This window comes from Neomonachus schauinslandi, chromosome 1 (assembly GCF_002201575.2).
Source record: "Neomonachus schauinslandi chromosome 1, ASM220157v2, whole genome shotgun sequence".
Lineage (NCBI taxonomy): Eukaryota > Metazoa > Chordata > Mammalia > Carnivora > Phocidae > Neomonachus > Neomonachus schauinslandi.
In genome coordinates, this window is record NC_058403.1 from 199,227,518 (window position 1) to 199,251,672 (window position 24,155).

Genomic DNA, 24,155 nt, shown 5'->3' on the forward strand with positions numbered 1-24,155 from the left:
CTGAACCTCACTGAATTCGTTTTAATATTTTACCATTTGGGAGGATATTTTTTGAGGATTTTTGGTAACATATTTCATCACAAATAGTTCCATGATTTCCCTTATTTTGGAACTAATTGCTGCACTTTTATCAAATAATTCCTCAATTATTGCAATTATTTGGGTATTGTTCTTTAATTTTTTTTAAGTTTTTATTACTTATTTATTCATTTAAGCAATCTCTCCACCCAATGTAGGTCTTGAATTCACAACCGTGTGATCAAGAGTCACATGTTCTCCCAGCTAAGCCAGCCAGGTGCCCCTGGTTTCTGTTCTTTAATTTGTCAATCAAATGTATTAAGAGAATGGAGCTCGGGCGCCTGGGTGGCTCAGTTGGTTAAGCAACTGCCTTCGGCTCAGGTCATGATCCTGGAGTCCCTGGATCGAGTCCCGCATCGGGCTCCCTGCTCGGCGGGGAGTCTGCTTCTCCCTCTGACCCTCCCCCCTCTCATGTGCTCTCTCTCATTCTCTCTCTCTCAAATAAATAAATAAAATCTTTAAAAAAAAAAAAGAGAGAATGGAGCTCCTAATTTGTACCACTTTTTCATGTTTACATAATATCACTTGACCATAGATTATTATTCTTTTGATGCACTGCTGCATTTTATTCAGTCATGTTTGGATTTTTATGAACTTATATAAGTAAGATCCATATATAGTTGATTCTGTCTTTACAACAGGCTGACCTCAAAAAAATTAAATAGGAAGTTTTCCATCTTTTTCTGTGAGCTGCAAACATTGAAATATCATAAGAAAAATCTACTCTTAAAAGGTTAGGTAGCACTTAGCTGTGAAAACATCTGGTTCTAGTGGTTTTTTTTAAAGTAGATATTACTTTACCTTCTAATTTTCTATTATTAATTGATCTCTTCATATTTCCCTCTTCTGGCTGAATTTTGGTAATTTAAAATTTTCCAGGTAGTCTCCTGAATCTTCAAGATTTTCAAATGTATTGCCGTGATGCTGTGTGTAGAATTCACATGTAATTGTACAATCCCTTCCACATTTATGAGTATGTCTCCTTTCTTATCCCTGATGAATGGCCAGTTCACAGAAGGGCAAATCAAACGGCAACAACAACAACAACAAAACCACACACACAAGCATGTGTAAACACACATAGGCATTACATTCAAGGCAAAATACCACTTTATGCCCATCAGACTAACCACAATGGGAAGAGAGGGAATGCCTGGGAAAGGAGTTCATGAAGCCCAGGCAGAAGTGGGATCTTTCCTATACACAGTCTGTGGAAAATGTAAATTATTGTAATGTTTCAGAAAATAATGGGGCAGGGTCTTTCTTTTTTTTTAAGATTTTACTTATTTATTTGAAAGAGAGAGAATGAGTGAGAGAGAGCATGAGTGGGGGGAGGGTCAGAGGGAGAAGGAGAAGCAGGCTTCCCTGCTGAGCAGGGAGCCCGACGTGGGGCTCAATCCCAGGACCGCAAGATCATGACCTGAGCCGAAGGCAGCTGCCTGACCCACTGAGCCACCCAGGCACCCCAGGCAGGGTCTTTCAAACTGAGAACACATATTCTGTGTCCACCCCAATCCCACTCCTGGCATTGATGCTATAGAGATAAAAGTACCAGTGACTGGTGTGTAAGGATATTTATTAAGTAGGGGGGAGGGGAAAATGCCTGGAAAGTGATTAATTCTAAATACTAGAAAGATTTAATAAATTAGGGCCCATCCACACCCTAGAAGTATTATTATGCCATTAAAAAGAAGGAATTCAAGCTAAACCAGCTGATTTGGGAAAATTTTCTGCAAGGTAGTATTGTTGGATGAGGGAGTCAGTTGCAAAGAGCTCTGTATTATGGGTTGTAAACAATGGCAAAAAAAAAAAAGAAGCAAAAACAAAACAAACAACCCTGTGTATGGATGTGGCACATTGGGACAGAGAACGTGGTCCTCTGTGAGAAAGGGGACTATAGGCAGGATGACAGGGGATGGAGAGACTGGTAGTAAAAAGAGAGAAACAAAAACTATGCTAAAAAGAAAAACATACCCTCATCCGTGCATGTATAATGTAATACCATAAATGTAAAATTATGTGTGCAAATGTGTATTTTTTTATGAAGAAACTAGGGGAAAGATGGAGAGTTAAGTATCTATCCATTGAATGGTGGGATGCCCATCATTTACAATAAAGTGAAAAATTAGCAAGTTGAAGGGAGTAAGTACCATACAGTTATATATCCATAAAAGCAAGCAAAGAGAACTCTGTTTGCATGGATATGCTCGTGTTTCTGTTTGTATGAGCAAGGGGAGGGCGGAAGGAGAGATGATCACCATTGTTATTATCCTCTTTGTCCATCTTTATATTAAGATTTCATTTGCTATAACTTGTATGTATTATTTTGGTGATCTGAAGACCATCAAAAAAGGAAAAGAAAGGACAAAAAGAGAAAGGAAAACTAATCTGTAATTATTATTAACATTTTAAAATATAAGCTTCTGGTTCTGTCTTTATTATAAAAGGCTGTCAGGTACTTACTGATAGGAGCAGGTTGTCCCCTTCTTGTGATGTTATCAGCCACTGAAGACTGTTGCCTGCATGTACTGATTCATTATGGGTTACAAAGTGGTGATATTATCATCCTGTTGTTTCTTCTTGATTTATTAGCTGGACTCCTTCTTTTTTTTTTTTTTTTAAAGATTTTATTTATTTATTTGACACAGAGAGAGAGAGAGGAATCACAAGTAGGCAGAGTGGCGGGGAGCGGCAGAGGGAGAAGCAGGCTCCCCGCTGAGCAAGGAGCCCGATGTGGGACTCGATCCCAGGACCCAGGGATCATGACCTGAGCCAAAGGCAGACGCTTAACGACTGAGCCACCCAGACGCCCCTTAGCTGGACTCCTTCTATAAAGAGAAACATCCTCTCCTCGGGCGCCTGGGTGGCTCAGTTGGTTAAGTGACTGCCTTCGGCTCAGGTCATGATCCTGGAGTCCCGGGATCGAGTCCCGCATCGGGTTCCCCGCTCAGCGGGGGGTCTGCTTCTCTCTCTGACCGTCTTCCCTCTCGTGCTGTCTCTCATTCTCTCTTTCAAATAAATAAATAAATAAAATCTTAAAAAAAAAAAAGAAACATCCTCTCCTCTACTATTTGATTGCAATAGTAATTTTTCTTATTTTTTATTTTTTTATTATGTTCAGTTATCCATTGTATAGTATAGTACATCATTAGTTTTTGATGTAGTGCTTATGCTAAGTGAAGTAAATCAAGCAGAGAAAGACAATTATCATATGGTTTCACTCATATGTGGAACATATGCAATAGTAATTTTAAGGACTCTACTGGTTAGATCATCTTGCTGTGGCAGAAGTCAGTATTTAGTTTTTACACACACACACACACACACACACAAGCACCCCATTCAACACTTGTTCTTCAGAATGTACACTTCCAAAAATCACTCTAGTCTGAGCACCATGCTTGACCACGTCCTTGTTTCTTATCCCACAATGATTCTACACTTCCTCTGAATTCACCGTCTCTAGTCCAATCCAGTATCCTCCGCGACCGGATCAAACTTCCTGAAATAACCCAGCCTTCATGTCCACATCAGTTACGTTTCTTGCTGACACTTAAGCTGCAGATAGACTTGTTGGAAGGATGCACAGCAAGGTTATGGAATGGAAGCATGAGCTGGGCAGCCTGGCGTCGGGAAGGACAGCGACTGAAAACTCTGGGGGGTCTCGGCCACTGGAATTCATGGACATGCTCTCCAGAGCCTTGAGATAACTCACTTCTACCCACCTTTGGCCCCAGAATGGTTTCATTCAAAGGTTCAAAATGATTTTGTTTGAAAATTTCAAATCTGATCATGCAGCATGGGTCAGCTCCACAGCCAGGGAGCAGAGTTGGGTGACATGTCCATGGTCACTGCGGGAATTTCTGTGAGCCGCCTGACACCTTTCTGGAAATTCATCATAGTCCACCCGTTGGCTACATGCAAACGCACACTTGACCTTTCTTCCTGATTATCCAGAGGTGACCCTGGATAATAGGTCAACTGCAAAAGCACTCAGCCCCTCCATGGGGGTGGTGGGGAACCGCCCGAAGTTGTCACCCACTGCTGCACCCAAAAATATGTTCTTGAGTTCTCTGTCCATGCTCTCCCAGGGATGCCAATTTCTACTGGAGTTTCACTGTGAGCCTGTTGATAATCTGCAGCCTGGGAACCAAGTGTTAACCGTAACCAACATTACTGATACACAATACTGTGAGAAGTAAAGAGGGAAGAGAAGCACAGGCAGAAACAAGACTTATTTTTGCAACTGGTATTTAAGACCCTCCTCCACAACTGTTTCATGTTCCCCTATCCTTTGGCCACCACCTCCATGGGTGGAGTCCTTTGGAGTGGCCCAATCTGTCATTCCTCAGCCCTCTGAGATATCCCTGGACGGTCTATATAGGACTACAGTAGTTTCGGTTAACTCTTATTTTGGGATATAATAATACAAGATGAATAAAATGTTCCCCTAGATTTCACATATGTAATCTTCCAGACTATATATCTTTTGGGGGCTGGGGCATATCTCTAGTTGTGCAAGGAAATGACTGCAAGGTCAGGTGGCATTCTCAGTTTCCAATGAAGGGGAACTTTTTTGGGTCACTTGGGCACTAACACCCTGATACCAGAGGGGCCTGGAGGTGTGAGGACAGGAAGTCACATTTATGAGTGGATCATTAGGTAAAAACATGAGATATGTCATCATCTCCTGCTCTGTCCACCCATTTCCACCTGTGGTTCTTGGACCTATGCCTTCTGGCTCTGATTCAGAGGCTAGGTCATCTCAATCTTCAAGATCCTGTCTCAGCTGCTAACTCAGCTGAATGTTTATACAAGTTAAAAAAATCCAGTGATTTTTCAGGCATGGTAAGAAAAAGAAGAGCATTCTACCAATGAATCTGTAGGAGTGTCTTAAGACTTCCCGATACATCTGTAATTCTTGAAATAACCACACAGATGTTGCTCTCTTTTTTTCTATTTTAACTCCTCCTGAGTCACAAGAAACAAAACAACACATAGAGATTTCGACGAGTACCCAGGATGGATATAGTTTATGTGAGAATGCAATGCCATTCAAAAATGTGGCTGAGGGGGTGGGTAAAAAGCATGGTTAAAAGAATCTAATTTTTACTTCAACTTTGACCTTAGTCACTGGAAGGGCAAAAATCTAGATGTCTGCCTCAGTGTCATTTTGGGAATTTCTGAACGTATGGCTGCCTGGCGGTCATGTGATCATGCTGGTTCCCACTGGAGAAATGCATGCAAGAGAAGCACAAGCTCATTGTAAATAATCGGATACTCACTTCCAATATAAGGAAGCATTTAGGTGTCATTGAGAGTGAAAAATCTCCTTACCTGCTTTATGTGTTGAAGTCCTATCAGCCAATTGAAATATGAATGTATGTTGACTATTGCAAGAGCAAAATGTGGCCAAAACTAATAATAATACCAGCTGTCCCTTTTAGGTGCAAAAATTAAGTTGTTTCAAACGGTTAAACAAATAGACAAAATAAAATGAAGTTAAAACAAGTGCGAAGAGAGAGTGCATGTCATCTGGACAATAGAGTCAGCGTACTGTGTCAGCTTTGGGCAGAGAGATGTATATGAGCATATAAATAACATTAAAAGGCAGAGAAGAAAGAAAGGAGGTCATGGAGATTCAGTGGAATCACACTGAGTTCTCTTATGCTTTTACCTTATTTGCCTGTCAAGAGATTTCTGTGTCTTCTATGGATAACAAAAAGTGAATCTGAAGGAAAAAAAAAAACATGTATATAATGGAAAACCTTGAGTGGTGCCAAGTGTTTTGTAAGTATCACAGAGAACAGAAAACACGGGGTAATGCGATGAGGGGTTTAAGGATCACAAACATGCTGTGCTTTGCTCACACCTTTCAGAAAGCACCCACAACACAGCATAATGCAGCAGAATTGCTGGGCATAAGCAAAAAGGTAGAAGGCCACTTGTATTATTCAGTTTTTAGCCAAAGGTAAACTACATGGCATCTCCAAAACAGTGAAACTGCTTTGATACACATTTATTCCAAAAGCTCAAACAAATGGCACAGCATCCATGATGTGTTAAGAAGCCTACTTGACCAAAAGAAGTGGAATCAGGGGCGCCTGGGTGGCTCAGTCACTTAAGCGTCCAACTCTTGATTTCAGCTCAGGTCATGATCTCAGGGTTGTGAGATGGAGCCCCATGTTGGGCTCCATGCCAGGTGTGGAGACTGCTTAGGAGTCTCTCTCTCCCTCTGCCCCTCTGCCCCCCACCCCCCCACACCTTGCTCTCTCTCTCTCAAAAAAAAAAGAAAGTATAATCATACTCTTGACAGATAACAATACTGGCATAGAACCTGCTAACAACCAACAGTTGCATGTGGAAAAATGGCTGATTTACTGGAAGCCTTTGAAGAAGTCATCTTGAAAGCACAAGTATTTCGGACTTGACATGCTGTAAGGTCCTGCTGTCCTTCCACTCCAGAGCTATGTGTGCAGTGAGAGCTGAAATGCAGACAGAATCTGAGACAATTTTTTTTTTAAGATTTTATTTATTTATTTGACAGAGAGAGACACAGCGAGAGAGGGAACACAAGCAGGGGGAGGGGGAGAGGGAGAAGCAGGCTTCCCGCTGAGCAAGGAGCCCGATGCGGGGCTTGATCCCAGGACCCCGGGTTCATGACCTGAGCCAAAGGCAGACGCCTAACGACTGAACCACCCAGGTGCCCCTAAACCTTTTATTTTTTTTATTTTTATTTTTTTTAAGATTTTATTTCTTTATTTGACAGAGAGAGACACAGCGAGAGAGGGAACACAAGCAGGGGGAGTGGGAGAGGGAGAAGCGGGCTTCCTGCTGAGCAGGGCAGACAGAATCTGAGACAATTTTTAAAAATATTGAGTGCTGATCACATTGCTTCTTGGCACGTTATTAGATTCAAGGTTTAAGAACAACATTTTCTCAAGCTCTCATAGGGAACCCCAAGTGCATGGGGAAATATTAGAAATTTAAAAATGAAAGTGAAGGTGATAATCATAATCCCGTGTCTTCACTTGGGTTCCCCAGAAGGCAGAGCCTGAGGTCCAGGCTTTTGTGCCAGAACCTCATCAAGGTATGTGACCTCAGGTGGCAGGGGTGAGGGATAGGCTGGTAAAGCAGGGAGGGAGCAAGGAGTACAAGGGTGAGCTGTGACCACTGCCATGGGTGCTGGAAGCTGAGGCTCTTCTCAGGATTGTCCATCTGGGGGATAGAGGCAGACACATTTCTCCACCAGCTGCTCTCTCCTGTTGGTCACTGGACACTGAGTCCCCTGCATCTCCAGCTTGCACATGTGTGAGTGCCTTGTGTGATGGACCCGTCCTGGGATAGGTGGTAAAAGGCATGGCCCTGGCCTGGACCAGATGCCACCAGGCTGCACCTGTTGTGAGGTGGACTGGAGCCCCCAGCAGAAAAAGCTGAGAAGATTGGAATTGGCTCTTAGAGATGTTCTGATAGTCGGCTTCTGAGAATTCTGTTCCAAAGGTGTCTTCTTCAAACCGTGCTCGATGAAATTGCATTATCACCAACAATGGTATTTTTAATTCCAGGAGTTGAGGAAGAGATAAACCTTGGTTGATGACCACGAGAGATAAAGAAAGGAAAGCTTAGTAATTTGGTGATGACAGCCCTTCCACGGGCGCTTCCCCAAAATGGCACAGCAAACACAAAACCTTGCTCCTCCACCAACCTTGGTTGGAGGCGGTAACTGTGTAGTAACTTACATGTGCCATGTACTGACCACAAGAGCCACAGAATGCTGATGGTGCAGAGGAGTGATTATCTCTGCACCATGATGTCAAACGTTAAGAATTTGAGCCCTCACTTTGAAGAATACAACTGCAGTGATAATTACACATTTTGATTTTTTCTTCAATCTCAGCAATTTTTTTCTTTGGTGGTGCCCATCCATTTGAGCCTTAGATGTGGCCAGGTATTGAGTTTTAGCTAACACTGGACAACTCAGCATTTACCTAAAATGTGCAGTTCGTTGGCCTCTAGTTAAATATTATCCTAATATTCTAATAATATTTTAGTGACCATACAGGACACTGTTTGCTCAGTATTTGGGTTACTGAGAAGCACGTGGTCAAGTGTGTTTTCATCTCTGTCAACTGTCAGGGCCTTAGAGTAGGCAATAAGGAATTCTTTGATGGCTTAATCTCACTCTCCTACTTTTATTTTCTTTTTGCTCTTATTTCCTCATCTAATAACATCGAATATTTTGAAGGTACTTCTTGTGAAAGTTGTAACAATGTGCCATTAAGAAATACTTCTCTCCACTCCTGCACACGCCTCCAAGGCAACCACTGGCCTTCCTACTGGCCATTTCTTCTGGAGCTTACCTACTTGGTGTATCATAGTGTATCAATTTTAGACATTTTTTTATTGATTTCCTGTTCTTGTAGGTGAGGGTTTCGCTCCCTCACACTTCCTTCCCCTCCCTGCATCTTCTCAGTAGAGTTATTTTCCAGTTTCTGGTTGAGTCGATACTTAGTGTTCATGATATTTTGACTACATTAATATTATTCACTGTGGAGCCAAATGTGTTGTGTTCCTGGAATTGGTAGCATATTCTTCCCCACTCCCTCCCCGAGCTGATAAGGGTTTTTTTGGTGCCTATCACCAATTTTCCAAAATGCTCCAATTTGATCTGTCAATTATTGCCTAGCAATAAATTTTCAGAATGCTCAAACCCCACAAGTTCTATGTTCTTTCTCAAGACTGGTCTGGATTGCTCGCTCCAGGGGTCCTGAAGTTCCCTTTGCTGCTCTCCTATGTTAAACCCCGTTTCCAGGATCCTGGGACCCCCTCTTTCTTTCTTACTCCCTCATTTTGCCAAAGCATATGTGTTGTCTCTTCTTGAGAAAGGGTAAACTGGAGGCAAACATTAAAGTCCTTACATGTCTCAAAGTATCCGTTCTCTCCTTTCATACTTAATATTTACTTGGGCTCCAAATAGATTTCCAGATTGAACACAACATTGTCTCAAAACTGCTCAGTCGCTGTCCCACCATCTTTCATCACACAGCGTTGTTGAGGGTCTGACTCTAGGTCCATTTCAGTTCCTTTTTATTGCCCATTTGTTTCTCCTTGAAAGCTCTCAATGGACTTGTCTACCCCTGCTGTTCTAGAAGTTGGTAAGGGTGTGCTTCGCAGAGAGTCCATGTCCATTTATTGAGCTGGGCACCTGGTGCCCCCTCATTCAAGAGAGTGCTGTACTTTCATTCTGGGAACTTCTCCTGGCTCACTACTACCAAGATGACAAGATAATACACTTTCCAGCATTTTTTTTCCTATTCTATTCCAAACTCCTTTGGTCAAATTTTGGACACCATCCTACATGCCACCCCCTTTCTTTCCTATGACCAACCTCTGATTTTTCCCTTTTCTCTCCCATGGCACAGCGGCTAATTGTGTGGTCTCTAAAGCCAGGTCTTGGTTCTGGTTATTACTATTGACTGTTCAAGGTTCATTTTTCTACTCAGCTTTATCTTCAAGCCTTTTGTTAACTTTTCTTATACAATTTCTGATATTATAGTTTTAATTTCCAAGAATGTTTTCTAATTTCTTTTTTTTTTAAGGTTTATTTGTTTATTTATTTGAGAGTGAGAGAGCATGCACACATGCAGAGGGGGAAGGGGCAGAGGGAGAGGGAGAGAATCTCAAGCAGACTCCACACTGAGTGCAGAGCCCAGGCCCAAGAGGGGCTCCATCTCACGACCCCAAGATCATGACCTGAGCTGAAACCAAGAGGCGGAGTCTTAACCGACTGAGCCACCCATGCGCCCCATGTTTTCCAATTTCTACCTACCTACCTACCTATTTATCTCTCTCTCTCTCCCCCAATTTTCTCTTTGCTTCAGAAATCCATGTCCTTCTTTTGTTTCTCTGAGAAAGTATACTATGTGGTTTTGTTTTTGTTTTTGTTTTTATGCCCTCATATTTCTCTCTCCTCTGAGTTCCTTTTCTCCCAGATGTTATTCTAGTCACTATCTCCCATGTAGGCAGTTGTCCTCAAATGTCTGGCAATGCTCGGCGTTCCATTTATATTTAAGATGACGCACCACCGAGGACTGGAAGCACTGAGTGGGTGGGGCTTGTCCCCTGCTGGTCTTTACCATGGGTGATAGGGAGCTGATCTTCATGTTGGGGGACCCCTTGAACATCAGGACTTGTAGGTGTCTTTCTCTGGGGTCATTTGTTTCCACAGAGAACAATCCTCTAATCTCCTGATTGAGGGACTATTGTCTGACTGCAGAGTTTTTGAAGGTAGGGCTGAAGAAGGGGGCTGGCAGTCTCAATATTTGGCACAAGGTCCATTTGGGAAAGGCTAGGGCTGAGTGGCAATATTGTAAAGCTCTTCCTCAAGGATATGTGGTTTCAAGAGGCCCCGGTTTTATGAAATGACTCACTTCTGAGAATTTGGAGAGGCCACATTCTCTACTAAAGCAACTCAAGATTGGTCTGCCTTTTTTGTTTTTTTCCAGAACTGAAAATTTCTTGAGTAAGACATGATTTAATTTCTGGGGTTCCCATGATAAATGAACTCTTCAGTCCTAATTACCACCCTTTTCAGACAGCTTCTATATTGGCAAGACCTATTGTTTCTGGCAGATAAAACATACAGGCTTTGTATGCTGTCTAGCTCAAGGTCAAAGGTTATATTTCAATTTTAGCCCCTCCCACTACCATTCCGATGACATTCCATCTCCAATCTTGTATTCTCTGCTCTAGAGAGAACAAGAGTGAGGTACATTGGCCAGAACCCACATGGTGGAGGTAATATGTTCTAGTCTTCCTCTAGGTTATTCCAAGGGATCCCTGACCTTTCACACTCACCTAGCATGGACCAGTATTTGGTCTAAGTCTGTATTAGTCCAATCAGTAAACTCTTAGAACCCTAGACATTGAGTTCAGTACTTCTGATGAGTGTACACATCCATAAATTCAGCCCAATCCAAAATTCCGCTCTGCCCACTTTTATTAAGCACTCTCAAAATCCAAACCCAGAGTTTTTATAATTAAACAATTAACTTAAACAATTTCTGTAATTTCTTCTGGAATTTTCTTCCCTATTCTGATTCTGCATTTTATTTTCTGGCCTATGTGAAATTAAAATCCTACAGTGCACAACCATGAGGACTGGACCATGGGGCGAACTGTTAACTTTATTGTGTTAAGGAAAAATGGTTTCCTGAGGGGAGAGAGGTGTAGAAGGCAGTGTGCTAGAGGACAGTGGAGGATCAGGGTTTCCCAGGTCCTCTGCATCCTTCCAGATATCCCCATTTCCACAGGTTCTCTGTCTGTCTCAATTCATACTCTAAAAGTCACACATGCTTTTTGGCAAATGTGTGTATGCAACTCAAAATTAAGACACCTGCCAATTTAGGCTCTGAACTGGTTTCTAACATTCTTAACCTGGCCGCTGCGAGTAATAAAGAGTTTCTTTCCAACACGGTCACAGAAAGGCTCTAAGTTTCACTCTAACTTGAAGATAAAAATTTCAGTATTTGGGGTCCCCCCCCTTTTTTAAGGTGCTCGGTGCCTTCAGAAGCACCCATCCTACTTTCTGGTTCTGCCAGGCTTCATCCTCTTTGGACTGGTGAATAACGGCATCTTCCTGCTCCCCATCATCCACTGCTGGCTGGGCTCTATCATTAGTGGATGACTAATTGTTTTATTACCAGATCACATGGGCTGCCATCTTCCCACTTTGGGACATGGGTGTGAACCTCACCTCCATGAAAGTCTGAGTCTGCAACCTGCTCCCTGGCATTCACTTCCATCTCAGTTAATTTTCTTGATTTATAACCAGTCCCAGCTTCAGCTAAGAATGACTGCATGGGTGTGGTCTGGACAGCTCCCAGAACGGAAGAAGGAAGGGAAGGAAGGGCCACCTGGCCTCAGGAGATCATGCAGCCTCTCTCTGGGCCACAGCCATGATAGGATCAATGCCTTCTGCCCATCTCTGCGTGTCTTCATTTGAGTTTTCGAAATCCAAGTGGCCTCACTTTCGTCAGTCTAGGGTCAAAAGCCCTTGAATCAAACAAGTCAAGAGGACCTGAGAGGGGCCTGGTGATGGTTGTCATGAGCCAGGCAAACCTCCCAGGTTGTGTCTGGAGCAGTGTTGCTACGGACAGGGCACATTCAAACCTGTGGCTTTAAGATTCTTAATTCAAGCCTCACAGTGTCCTTGCTTCCAGACCTCTCACTCCTAATCTTCTCAATTTCTCCATTCCACACCCACTGTTAGTCTCTGCTCCCGGAACATTCCCCCTCATCCCAAGGCTGCCTTGCTTAGCCCCTTCCCCCAGTGCTCCTCAGGGTGTAGCTTCCTGCCTTTAAGATCCAGCCTCCTGGGGCGCCTGGGTGGCTCAGATGGTTAAGCGTCTGCCTTTGGCTCAGGTCATGATCTCAGGATCCTGGGATGAAGGCCCACATCGGGTTCCCTGCTCAGTGCAGAGCCTGCTTCTCTCTCTCCCTCTGCCACTCCCTCTGCTTGTGCTCTTCTGTCTATCTCTCTGTCAAATAAATAAAATCTTAAAAAAAAAAAAACCTTGTTAAAAAAGATCCAGCCTCCTGCCTCCTTCTCCAGGAAGTCCTCCCAGAATGCTTACCTGACACCCTATTTTTGCTTTTTGCCAACTTCTTTTCCTGTGCTATATATCTTCTCCTCGTGTCACTCAGGGTCCCTATGGGAAACAGTCAACACACTCAAATTGGGCAATTTGAGGAGAGTTTAATAAAGAGGCCATTTACAAAGGTGATAGCAGGGTGAGAGGAGACTGCATCCCCCCTAAGATGAGTAGCAGCAGGGCTCGTTAGCAGATGTAAAGGGGTCAGGGGTGGGGGACACAATATGGAGAGGTCCACCGAGGCTGGTTGGGGTGCTCCCGGCCCCCAGTGCTGCCTCAGGAGGGGCTGGGGTCAGACCTCGCTCTCCCCCTTTCTTCCAACCTCCTGCAGGGGCTCTCTATGGGCTCAATCCAGAGAGCAAGATAGAATGCTGGCCACCTCCATACAGGGCAGCTTCTCGGGCGCAGGGCAGAGTGGAGAAGGGCATGGAGTGGATCCGAGCACATTGGCCAGGATGTCCTATACACTCTTTGACTAGGTAATGCGTCATCTTCTTGTGGCCAGCAACCAAGGCTTTGTTTTATCTTCCCTTTCACTGCCCGTGCCACCCCCACACTCCATAAAGGCTAGGACAATGTAGATGTTCAGTAAATGTGACCAACCAGGGTTTGACAGATGAACAGCCTCCAGACTGAACAACACAAGATGCGCTCCGTCCATTCTCCCTCGTCCTGGGCCAGAGGAGTTGCGGTTCTGATCGTCAGATTTCCGAACACAGACAGGGCCACACCCACTAGCAGCCGGGGCCTCTGGGTATTAAAAGATCCCACACAGGCACTAGCAACTGTCTGTTTTCACCCCGCAAGCAGTTGTATGTTGAATCAGGGTGTTTCTCACAGGGGCAGGTTCTGCTATTCTGCTTTTCTCTGTTCTCTTCTATTCACACGCATTTTTTGGCATACGCATTGCTTTGGGCTTGGGCTTGGGCATGGCCCTCTGGAATAAGATTTGAATTTTGGTTTAGGAAGAGGTAGTGGAATTTCATAAGCCTTGAACTATAACCAGTTTACCAACATCCTACATCAAGGAACTGGGAATTAGCCCAGATCCTAATAAATCGGACCCGGTTTCCTGTCTTCTGTTCCTCCTTCTGGGGCACTCACAGCATTGCACAATTCCTAGGGACATAAATGGCATCCCCTAAAGTTTTGCCACACAGTTGGACCACATCAGATATAGGCATTCCTGAGTTTCTTGCTGCAATATCAAGACCTCACCTCCCCCCTAGCACACGGGCATATTCTCCACTTACTGAATGACCACAGGGCGCTCTCTGCGCCTCTGGCATGGGCGGACGCCCCCTAGTGTCCACATTTCCCACTGCAACTGTGACCGAAGCTGGTGTTGGCAAGTAAAGCACGAGCTTCAGCTAATGGGGGTGAATTTGCCAGGACCTCAAACTAAACCAGGAAAAATTTTGCCCTCTCTGAAAACTGAGAGGCTTTCCTCAGTTCCAAAAGTCTAGACTGCAAGAGGCAGCCATTCTTCGGATGGCATGGGGCAGCGGCCCGTGGACTAGCTCTCCCTCAGCCACCTAGATCCCATGCGCGGTGCCTCTTTAACAGGGTGACTCATATCAAGCTCCTGGGCAGTGCCATCAGAATCATTCTTGCAGGCTTGAAGTGAGGCACAAGCACCCACCTGTCTCCCTCTCTTCCCCTCCAGGAGAGGGCGCACCATCGGCCTTCTACAAAGAACGCCTTTTCAAATATCTCCCTATTTTCATCAATGCAATCTCTTTGTTCCCAATATAGTTGAGGGAGGTCTAAAGAGTCATAAAACCTGTTTTTACAGTTCTTGTGTAAGTTCTGCTTATACTCTACTTTGGAATACAGCATCTATGGAGTTCTAGTGTCTCAGTCAAGCTTCCAGTGTGCCGTCTTAGTACAAAGTGTTAGCCTTTTGCTTTGAAGACCAGCATTTGGCTGCTAGGCCCCCCTAACCCTATGTTGTTTATTTTGAACTGCTTCCAGGGTCAAGGTAGGACTAGCCTGGGCATTTAAGCAGCTTGTCTATAGCCCTCACATCCCAAGTTCTCCTCCACAATCTGGTCTCCCTTGTTGTGGCATTGCCTATCAGAGCCCCAGATCCTGTGCAGCGGCATGGATGATAAGGGGTCAGGAAACTTCTTCTGTAAAGGACAAGAAGATAAATATTTTAGGATCTGTAGGTGGTGCAGTCTCTGCAAAAGCAGCCACAGACGATTTATAAACATAAGAGCGTAGCTGTGTTCAGTGAAACTTTATTTACAGAGCGGGAAGTGGGCCGTTTTTGGCTCGTGCATCACAATTCATGGACCCCTGGAAGAGATCAGTGGATGGAGAAAGATGACCCTGACTATACTGGGGACTTACCTGGGCAGAAATGGAAGAAAATCCCAGTGAAGTTCTTGCAAGCCCACAGCTATGAAGGACAGAAGCCTGCTTTGTTAAGCATTGGACTTTAGAATTTTAGCTCTGGATATGAAGGAAATCTCAGAAACTCAAGCTGGAAAAGGATCATCTTCTTTAAACTAGCAGAGTGTGACGCTCAACACGGAGGACAAGGAGGAGCAGGGAAGTCAGCACTGGGTCGTGTTCAAGACCACCTGCCATTGTCAAGGTCACTCCAGGCTTGCCACAAAAAGTTCTCCCTACTGCACCTCTGTGCCTTTGTGCTTTCCCACAAATTGACCCCACTTGCCTGGACACCACTCTCACGCCCACTCATGGCATCATGGAAAAGTTGTTCACAAACCTGTTCAAATATGCAGCCAATGTGTTCTCCCTCAAGCCTTCACTGAGTGTGCCCAGCTGGCTTCCGACATCTAGTATCCATGTCGCGATGCCCGGGAGCTTTCCCCAAAGCTGGACGGGCCTCTCTGCCAGAGCCAGTCATGTCGGAAGTGCCCGGAGAATTAACATCCCCCAGGAGCCACCATCAGCCAATGACTCACAGGGGCGCAATGCAAATACCCCAGCCTCCTTCCCCCTCCAGTGGGATTGCTGAGTGTGAGTTACACTGTCGCCAGGAGTTTTCTAGTGGTGTTGAGCTCCAGTCACCCCCAGTGGAAGGTACTTCATAATGAACCCTTTGTTGGCATCTTCCCGTTCCTGTCTGACTTCCCTGCTCCCTACTAGAGTTCCCTGCACTTTCCAAATAAATTCTTTGCTCTCAGATCCTTGCTTAGGATCTGCTCTTGGGGGAAGCCAATCTAAGCAGAATGTGACTTTCTCTGGGTACTTTTCTTCAATTCTCCCTTCTGTTTCCTACTGCAGGAGAAAGTACCCATCATGTTTCATTATAGTCATTGGCTTCCGGATGAGTCTCTTCCGCTGAACAGCGAGTGAGTTTTCTAGAAGTGGGTCTTATTCATCTTTGCATCACTGGTATTTTCCCTAGTCTGTCATGCAGTGTTCAAGATGTGTGTTTGCTGGCTACCAGAAGCTTGGTGTGTAGGTAGAATAGATGCAAAGGGGCAAGGTGGCGGGGGTCCGTGCTGACTGCTCACCCCATGTAGCTGCTACTAGCCATGTGTGGCCATTTCAATTAAAATTGAATACAAATTAAAAATCCAGTTCCTAAGTCCAGTAGCCACATTTCAAGGGCTGCATGTGGCTAGCGGGGATCCTATTGGACAATACAGGTAGAGAACGTTTCTATCCCTGTAGTTAGTTCTATTGGACAGCGTGGGGCTGGAGGGCCAAACGAGGACACTGAATCCATGATTTGGTTATGTGCCATTCTGTGTGGGTCACAAAGCTCCTAAAAGCTTTCAGGCACCTGGGTATACGACCAAGTACCAATATCCAGCACTTGTGCTCACCCAAGGACAAACACTGCTTCACAAGACAAGAGAAAACCAGTATGTATAGTTAAGTCTTCAGATGATTGCTTTATTTACATTCTGACTGAACCACAAAAAAGACAAAAGGTACTTCAGAGTTTCCAATGCCCTTATGGCTGGTAGAATGGATACCACATCAGAAGAGCAACCTAGCTTCTTTTTTAAAATACATAATTCTAAAGTTTTGTTTATGTTTTTAATTGGTAACATGTTCCCATAGTTCAAAAGCCAAAAGGCACAAAGGTATCCAGAAAAAAGTCACACTTGTCCGATTCTCCACCCTCATCCCTCCCTAAAGGTAACCAAACGCTACTGTTTTCTTTCCTAACCTTTAAGGGATGGGCAATGCACCCAAGCACAGTGAATAATCTGTGTTTATCTCTTTTTTATTTATTTTTTTAGCATAGGATACATTCTGTTTTGTCTTTGCTTTTTTTTTTTCAGTCAATTCCATATCGTTCCCCGGACTTTGACTCTTCCTTCACCGCTGTCTCTTGGTTCTTCTAGCACCTCTTTTATTAGCCATTGATCTCTCCTTCCTCACACGTGCCTTTCTCTTTTAACTAACTCCCTGCATGGTTCTGGGATCCCTACTCCATCCTGTGTTACCGGATCTATCTTCCTAATGCACCATGGTGATTATTCTTCTCCCCTGCTCTAAACCCTTCAGTAGCTCCCTTTGCCTTCCCAACAAAGCCCAAGATACTTGCTTGAATTTCATGGCCCATCCCAACCTGCCCACCCCACCCTCCTGTCCACACATGTTCATGCCCTCCCCCCTCACCTTTGTATTGGGCATTCCACTGGCTTCATGTGCCTCTCCCGAGTCCCCTCCTTTTCCAAATCCTGCCTTTTTTTTTCAAAGACCTGCTCAAAAGCCACTTCCTCCATGAAGTCTTCCTCCCTCAGATTCCAGCTACAAATGGTCTCTCCCTTCCTGGCCCAGGCAGAGCATTGAGTATGTCTCTCTTTGTTCTGGAGTTATTTGTTTCTGTCTCACACTCCCTACCAGATGGGAGGTTTTACAAGGCAAGGATTATATTTATCTTACACACTTTGTGCATCCTTCACTTAACTTAAATCAATGTTGGTGCATCCTGTCTGTATCATCTAATACACAGCTGTTGGATGAATGGTGAGCCTGATGTTTAAGAGGACAGTGTTTGCACATTTCAGGGCTCCAAAAAGTTTCTGCAAGCAAGGCCTTTATTCTCTCTGCTGAAAATACCAAATTGCTCTTCTTCTATTGAGTTGCTCATACAAAATCTGATCATTTGGTGTAAACAGGAAATCCATTCACTAATAAGCATACTTGGGGGGGGGGCACCTGGCTGGCTCAGTCCGTGGAGACATGCAACTCTTGATCTCCAGGTTGTGAGTTCAAGCCCCACGTTGGGTGTGGAGATTACTTAAAAATAAAATCCTTAAAAAAAAAAAAAAAAAAAAAGAATTCTTGGAACAAGGGTGACATGCCATTATGCTGCTTGCGAGTATATATACACTGAAAAAAAAAAAGCCTTTTCATCAAGCAAGGAGAGAGCTAGGCACGTTAAAAACATTGTGATTGATATATTGTATTTTGTGAAATATGTTTCATTTATGCAATAGCTGGCTGAAGTTAAGGTTTAAATTTAAAAAGATTTACCTGTTAGTAGCTGCGTGTAGTAACTATCTAACATTCGGGGACATTACAATGTATGTAACTCTTCAGAGAACCAAGAAAAGCTCTGTCTTTTGAGGTCGACAGTAAGTGAATTGACTAGTCAGCGACCCCTGGTAATGCCTGGGCCACCCACATATACTGACACAATTGTGTATATATTTTAATGTCTTTAAGAGTTTCAGCATTGAGCTAGAAGTTTAGAGGGTTGGCGTTGAGGTCGATGTGATTGACGTAACGCGTTTGCTTCATGGATCCAGCACATCGGTCTTAAAATACAAATGACAATTCCTGCTCCCCTGTTGATGGGGATACCGAGCTGGCTCTATCTGACTTCTCACTGGGAAGGAATGGGATGTATTTGCCCAGGTAGGTGGCCACGTGCCTGCGGAAGAAGTGGCAGAGGTGCTTCCTGAACCTCTCCCCAACGAAGGCATAGATGATGGGGTTGACGCAGCAGTGCGTGTAGGCGATCACCTCCGTCACCTGCATGGCCACGTCCAGCTGTTTGCTCTGCTCACAACTGGTCTCAAAGAAGATCGTTTGAAAAGCCGAGAGGAGGAGGACCAGGTTGTAGGGTGTCCAGAAAATGAAAAAGACCACCATGATGACAAAAATGAGCCGGATGGCCTTGTACTTTTTCTTACTGGGGCATCTCAGCAGCGTTTTAATAATTCCAGAGTAGCAAACAACCATGATGAGCAAAGGCAGAATGAGACCCAGGATATTCATTCTCAGAGCATGGAAACGCTTCCATCTGTCTTCTTGGTCTTCTGGGTAAATAGGTGAGCAGACAAACTGTTGGGCCTCTTTTTGGGATTCATGGAAGATAAATTCAGGGAGGGCTGCTAGCCCTGCCATGCCCCAGGTGAGAACACTCGTGATGACACCAAAAGTGACAGTCCGGGCTCGAAGGGCAAACACAGCATGGACGATGGCCAGGTACCGGTCTATGGTCAGCAGGATGATGAAAAAGATCTCACTGTATAAGCCCACGTAATAAAGCCCAGAGAGAAGCTTACACATGGAAGGGCCAAAAACCCATTCATTCGACTCAGCATAGTGAATCCAGAACACCAGGGTGAATAGAAAGAGCAAGTCAGAAATGGCCAAATTGAGCAGGAAGATGTTGGTCATAATCCAGAGCCTCTTGTATTTCATGAGGATCACCACCACCACCACATTGCCCAGCAGACCAACCACAAACACCAGGGAATACAGTGGGGGCAAGAATTGGGCTCCTAGCTGCTTGATGTTGACTTTTTCACATGGCAGTGAATTCTCATAGTCGAACACTGTAGTCTCAACAGACTCATCCATGGTCTTCATCACAGCCGTGAAGGCCTCCATTATTTTGTCCCTGTGATAGAAAAACAACAACAAACACCAACCACACAATTAGGCACAATCACTCTTGGTGAGCCACACCCATTGATTTATCCTTTTACGCACAAAACCACATGTGATTAAACAGCCTAGACATTTAAAGTTTCTTCAGCATGTATTTCAAAGGTTATGTCGGAGATGCTGGGGTGGGGAGAAGTGCCAGGAACAAAAAACGTGAAGTTTTGAAAGTCAGCACAATTCACGATGGGAAAAGAAACAGAAATGTGACGGATGGTGGTGAAGAATGGGGATGTTGGTTTCTGCAAGCATTTGGAGGAAATACATGGCAGGAAAAGCAGGCTGGGGAATGAGAACAATAATATTATGCTGATTATTATTGCTGTATCTTTCCAGGCATTTTGAATTTTATGTTTTATAGTTTATATATGACTTTCAAAATCAGCTTCCCTATTTAAAAACCAAATGCTTATAATAATAATAATAGTGATTGTTATTATTACAAATAACTTCCCCTCTCTGTGGCCCCTTAACAAGGTTCTGTTCATCATAGCTGATGGGGAAATTGAACCTTGAAGAAATTTAGTAATTTACCCCAAATCCTCTAACAAGTAAATATAAAAGTTCAGGCTAGGTCTTCAGTATCTATGAACAACTTTTTTCTCAGTAGATTCTAATGCAGTGATTTTCAAGTTTAACTTTTGAAGACTTCATCATGATAATTATTATTAACTAGTGTGATACTTACAGTTCTAAGCTGCTGCCCTTTACTGGCTCCTGATAATGTTGAGATAAGCCAGCCCTGTGCCAACAGCAAACCCCTTGGAGTTCCTCCTTCATAAAGGGACTGGGGGAAGGATAGGCCAATGGAATTTCTTCGCAGATTTGGTATTTTTTAAACTAGGATCCCTAGGGCCAGTGGCTGTTTTTCTTAAGATTACAGACTTCACTGGAGAAGAAGGAGTTCCACGGAGGACAGTGAATCCCAGCACTGTTTCCTTGGAAGAAGTCCTACTGACTTTCTCTTTTCTCTGAGGAAGGGACAAGTGTGAGGACATGAATATAGGTCAATGGGCATTTCTCAAGGTAAGTCTTAGTAATGCAATTGTTGGAGCCAATGGTAAGGCATTATCTTTGATTCTTAATAGAATACTGAGACCCCAGTGGTCAGCACCTGTCAGGGTCTTGTGTAGTCAAAGAGAGAATGGATGTGGGCTGGAGCCGTTCCCAGCCACTCTTCTCACCAGCTGCAGGACTTGGGCAAAAACTTAGCTTTGAGCCTCATTTACTCATCCCCAAATGAGGATCATGATACCACTTGAAGTTATGTTCAGGATCAAATAAGATTAAAAAAAAAACTTTAAAACTGGTAGGAAGTGGGACTGAAAGAAAAGCAACGAGAAGCCATTTCATATAAAATTAGGGAGGAAGTTGGGTCTCTTGGATAGAACTTGATCTATTTCCGTGACTCTGCCTTAGTACATCCCACTGATCAATAACACATCTAGGCTTTTGAGGTGGAAGATGGGACTGAAAACAAATGATTTGTATGATCTTATCAGCATTCTAATTCCTAATGGCATAATTCACAGTCGCTGAGAAAAAAATGCCCATTATTTTGTCTGTTACATATTCACAATCACAGAGAGCATCCCTCTCTAAATTTTAGTGGCTAAAGCAAAAAAAAAAAAAAAAAAAAAAAGCTGCTTGCTCCAGAGAGCAAAAGTATAGTAGCCTCCACTTAATTATTTCATTATCTTTCCTTTTCTCTGAGATGGATCTAAAAACAAGTCAAAGTAAAAAAAAAAAAAATCACTAAGGTTTTGTTCGACTTGATGATCATGTCTTTAATTCATGTGTCACTTTCAACATGACCATGATAAAATTATAAAATCTTTTTGGGGACTCTAGAGTGCAACGCACAGGAAAACATGCAGGTTCTCTGGCGTCAGAAGCCAAGTCCTTGACTACTAGTTACATGGGTCCAAGATATGAAAACTGAAATGGTTTTTGGTCCAAATCAAAATGAATATTTCAGTCTGAAATAGTCAAGAGGTTTGAATTAAGCTCTTAAAAATGTCTTTTTGCATTTTGGAAATATGGTACAATAAGAGTAAGCAGACAAACAGACAAACCAATAATAAAGAAAGGCAAAAAACCTAAAAGTAAAAACCACCCCAAATTCCCCCATGCAGTTTACCACTAGTAATGTTTCTCTATGCAGATATGCATACATGGATACAAGTTTTACCAAGAAAATGAGTTCACGCTCTTTTAGCTGGTCCACTAAAATTGCTCACAGTACAACTCAGCTGTGCCACATGATGATGTTCCTTTAGTCATCAAAACAATTTAGATCTTACCAACTATCCACTGGGAAGCAGGAAAAAGGATTCACAGTTTTAGTCCAAAGTGGTTTAATCTTAGCCTGACCCATTCATTTGAAGGATGACTTCAGTTTTGCTCATCCTCTTTACGTTCCCAGCGTCTTAATTTGGGTTTCTTATCTTCTCTCATTGGTCCTTTCTAAGATGGCAGTGGAGATATGGGGGAGGGGCCGGCATGGGCAGAGGGGGAAGAGGGTCTCCTGTTGGTCTTACTTATGTGACTGGTGTCTGCTGAGGAAGGACGACCCAGTCCCAACCCTGAACTTTTGGCTGGCATCTGTTGCTTCGTAGCTAACGGCCTCATGATCCACTCATTCTTAGTCGTGCCTGGGCACAGTGACCTCTCCAGCTCTGGCTGGAATGGAGGACCCTCTCTGTTCCTGCCACATCATCAGGCGTAGGGCCCAGGCTAAGCATCTTCTCCAGAACTGGCAGGCACCTAGATAGACATACTGCTCCTTGACTCCATGTCCATGCCAGGTACAAACTAAGGGACACTCAAGGGTACAAACTAAATTATTTTTCTGCCTGACCACCAGCTTAACCGTGCTGGCCATCCATGAGAACAAGGAAGTGACTTGCAGAGAGACATCATCTTGGAGGGCCCCCCTCAGTCTATCAAACAGCCCTTCACACCCCCCAACTCTGGTCAAAGCCTGGGTGGGGAAGATAGGAACCTATATGCATGACTGCTTCCTTTTGTGACCTTTGACTCTTCTCTCACAATTCCTGGAGTCAGAAGGAGAGGAGCCCGCCCCCTTCCCCCCAGATCTTCAATTTTTACTGTGTAATATGTAATGGGTACCTCTCCATGGGAACAAGCAGAGTTCTATATTCACCAATTTAAAATTTTAATGAATGTTGCAAGGCTGAATTGAGAATAAACATCTAGAATTAGAAATAATTCTCTCTCTCTTTTTAAAGATTTTATTTATTTATTTGAGAGAGAGAACGAGCAGAGAGGAGGGGCAGAGGGAGAGAGAGAGAGAAGCAGACTCCCTGCTGAGCAGGAAGCCCGACGCGGGGCTCGATTCCAGGACCCTGAGATCATGACCTGAGCCGAAACCCAGAGTCCGACCCTTAGCTGACTGAGCCACCCAGGCACCCCTAGAGATGCTTCTTTAGAAAATAGATTGAAGTTTGGAATGCCATTTTAATCATCAAAAAAAAAAAAAAAAAAGTAAATGATGCCCCCCAGTGCTGGTGAGGTTGGAGTGACCCTGGAGCAATTATGCATTCCTGATGCAACATAACTTGGTTCGGTAAGTTTAGGAAATCTCGTGCGGAACAAGAACCAATAAGATACACATGGCTTTGATCCAGGGGTTCTAGAGCGGAAGAATTTACCCTAAGGGGAAGAAATCCACCAAACCCAAACAGGATGTTTATTGTGGCCTCATTTTCATGATGGAAAGAAACAATGAAATGGCAACAGTTTAAATATTTGACAAGTGAAGGAAACTTTGGATAAATTGTAGTCCACTTATGACAATAGATTATTATGTAGTCATTAATAAAACTAGTTTTGGAGGGGCGCCTGGGTGGCTCAGTCAGTTAAGCATCTGCCTTCGGCTCAGGTCGTGATCCTGGAGTCCCGGGATCGAGTCCCGCATCGGGCTCCCTGCTCGGCAGGGAGTCTGCTTCTCCCTCCATCTGCCTCTCCCCGCTGCTCATGCTCTCTCACACGCGTGCTCTCTCTCTCTCTCAAATAAATAAAACCTAAAAAAAAAAAAAAAAGCTAGTTTTGGAGGGACACCTGGGTGGCTCAGTCCATTAAGCTTAAGTGTCGGACTCTTGATTTCAGCTCAGATCATGATTTTAAGGGTCCTGAGATTGAGCCCAGTGTTGAGCTCCGTGCTAGGTGTGGAGCCTGCTTAAGATTCTCTCTCTTCCTCTCCGTCTGCCCCACTTTCTCCCTCTCTTAAAAAAAAAAAAAAAAAAAGGGCAAATAATGAAAACAGTTGTAGGAAGAAAGTGGATGATCATGTTTAAACTTGCAAGATACGGAATTTTTAAATATTTGCTTAGCCATTAAACTATAATGAAAAGCGAGTGCCTTCTAGCAGGTGCTGCTGGAGATTTGGCAAACACATTTTCTAAAGGTAACTGGGTTGAAAACTTGGGCAAATTGCAAGATGAAGAGTTTAGTCATCAGAACCTGAAACCGCAAACTGAGATCTAAGAAACTCAGAGTGGAAGTCACACT

At 43.9% G+C, this 24,155-nt stretch overlaps 1 protein-coding gene across 1 annotated transcript; it reads right to left on the reverse strand.

Moving 5' to 3' along the window:
* Nucleotides 1-18,488: 18,488 nt before the first annotated feature.
* Nucleotides 18,489-19,568, reverse strand: CCR3 (C-C motif chemokine receptor 3). The gene has a single exon (XM_021683057.1). The coding sequence runs from the start codon at nucleotides 19,566-19,568 to the stop codon at nucleotides 18,489-18,491; it is 1,080 nt and encodes a 359-aa protein (XP_021538732.1).
* Between the last annotated feature and the right edge of the window lie 4,587 nt (nucleotides 19,569-24,155).

Bases quoted from the DNA above. Each gene is read 5' to 3' on its own strand.
- CCR3 (XM_021683057.1), bottom strand. From the start codon at position 19,568: ATGGAGGCCTTCACGGCTGTGATGAAGACCATGGATGAGTCTGTTGAG.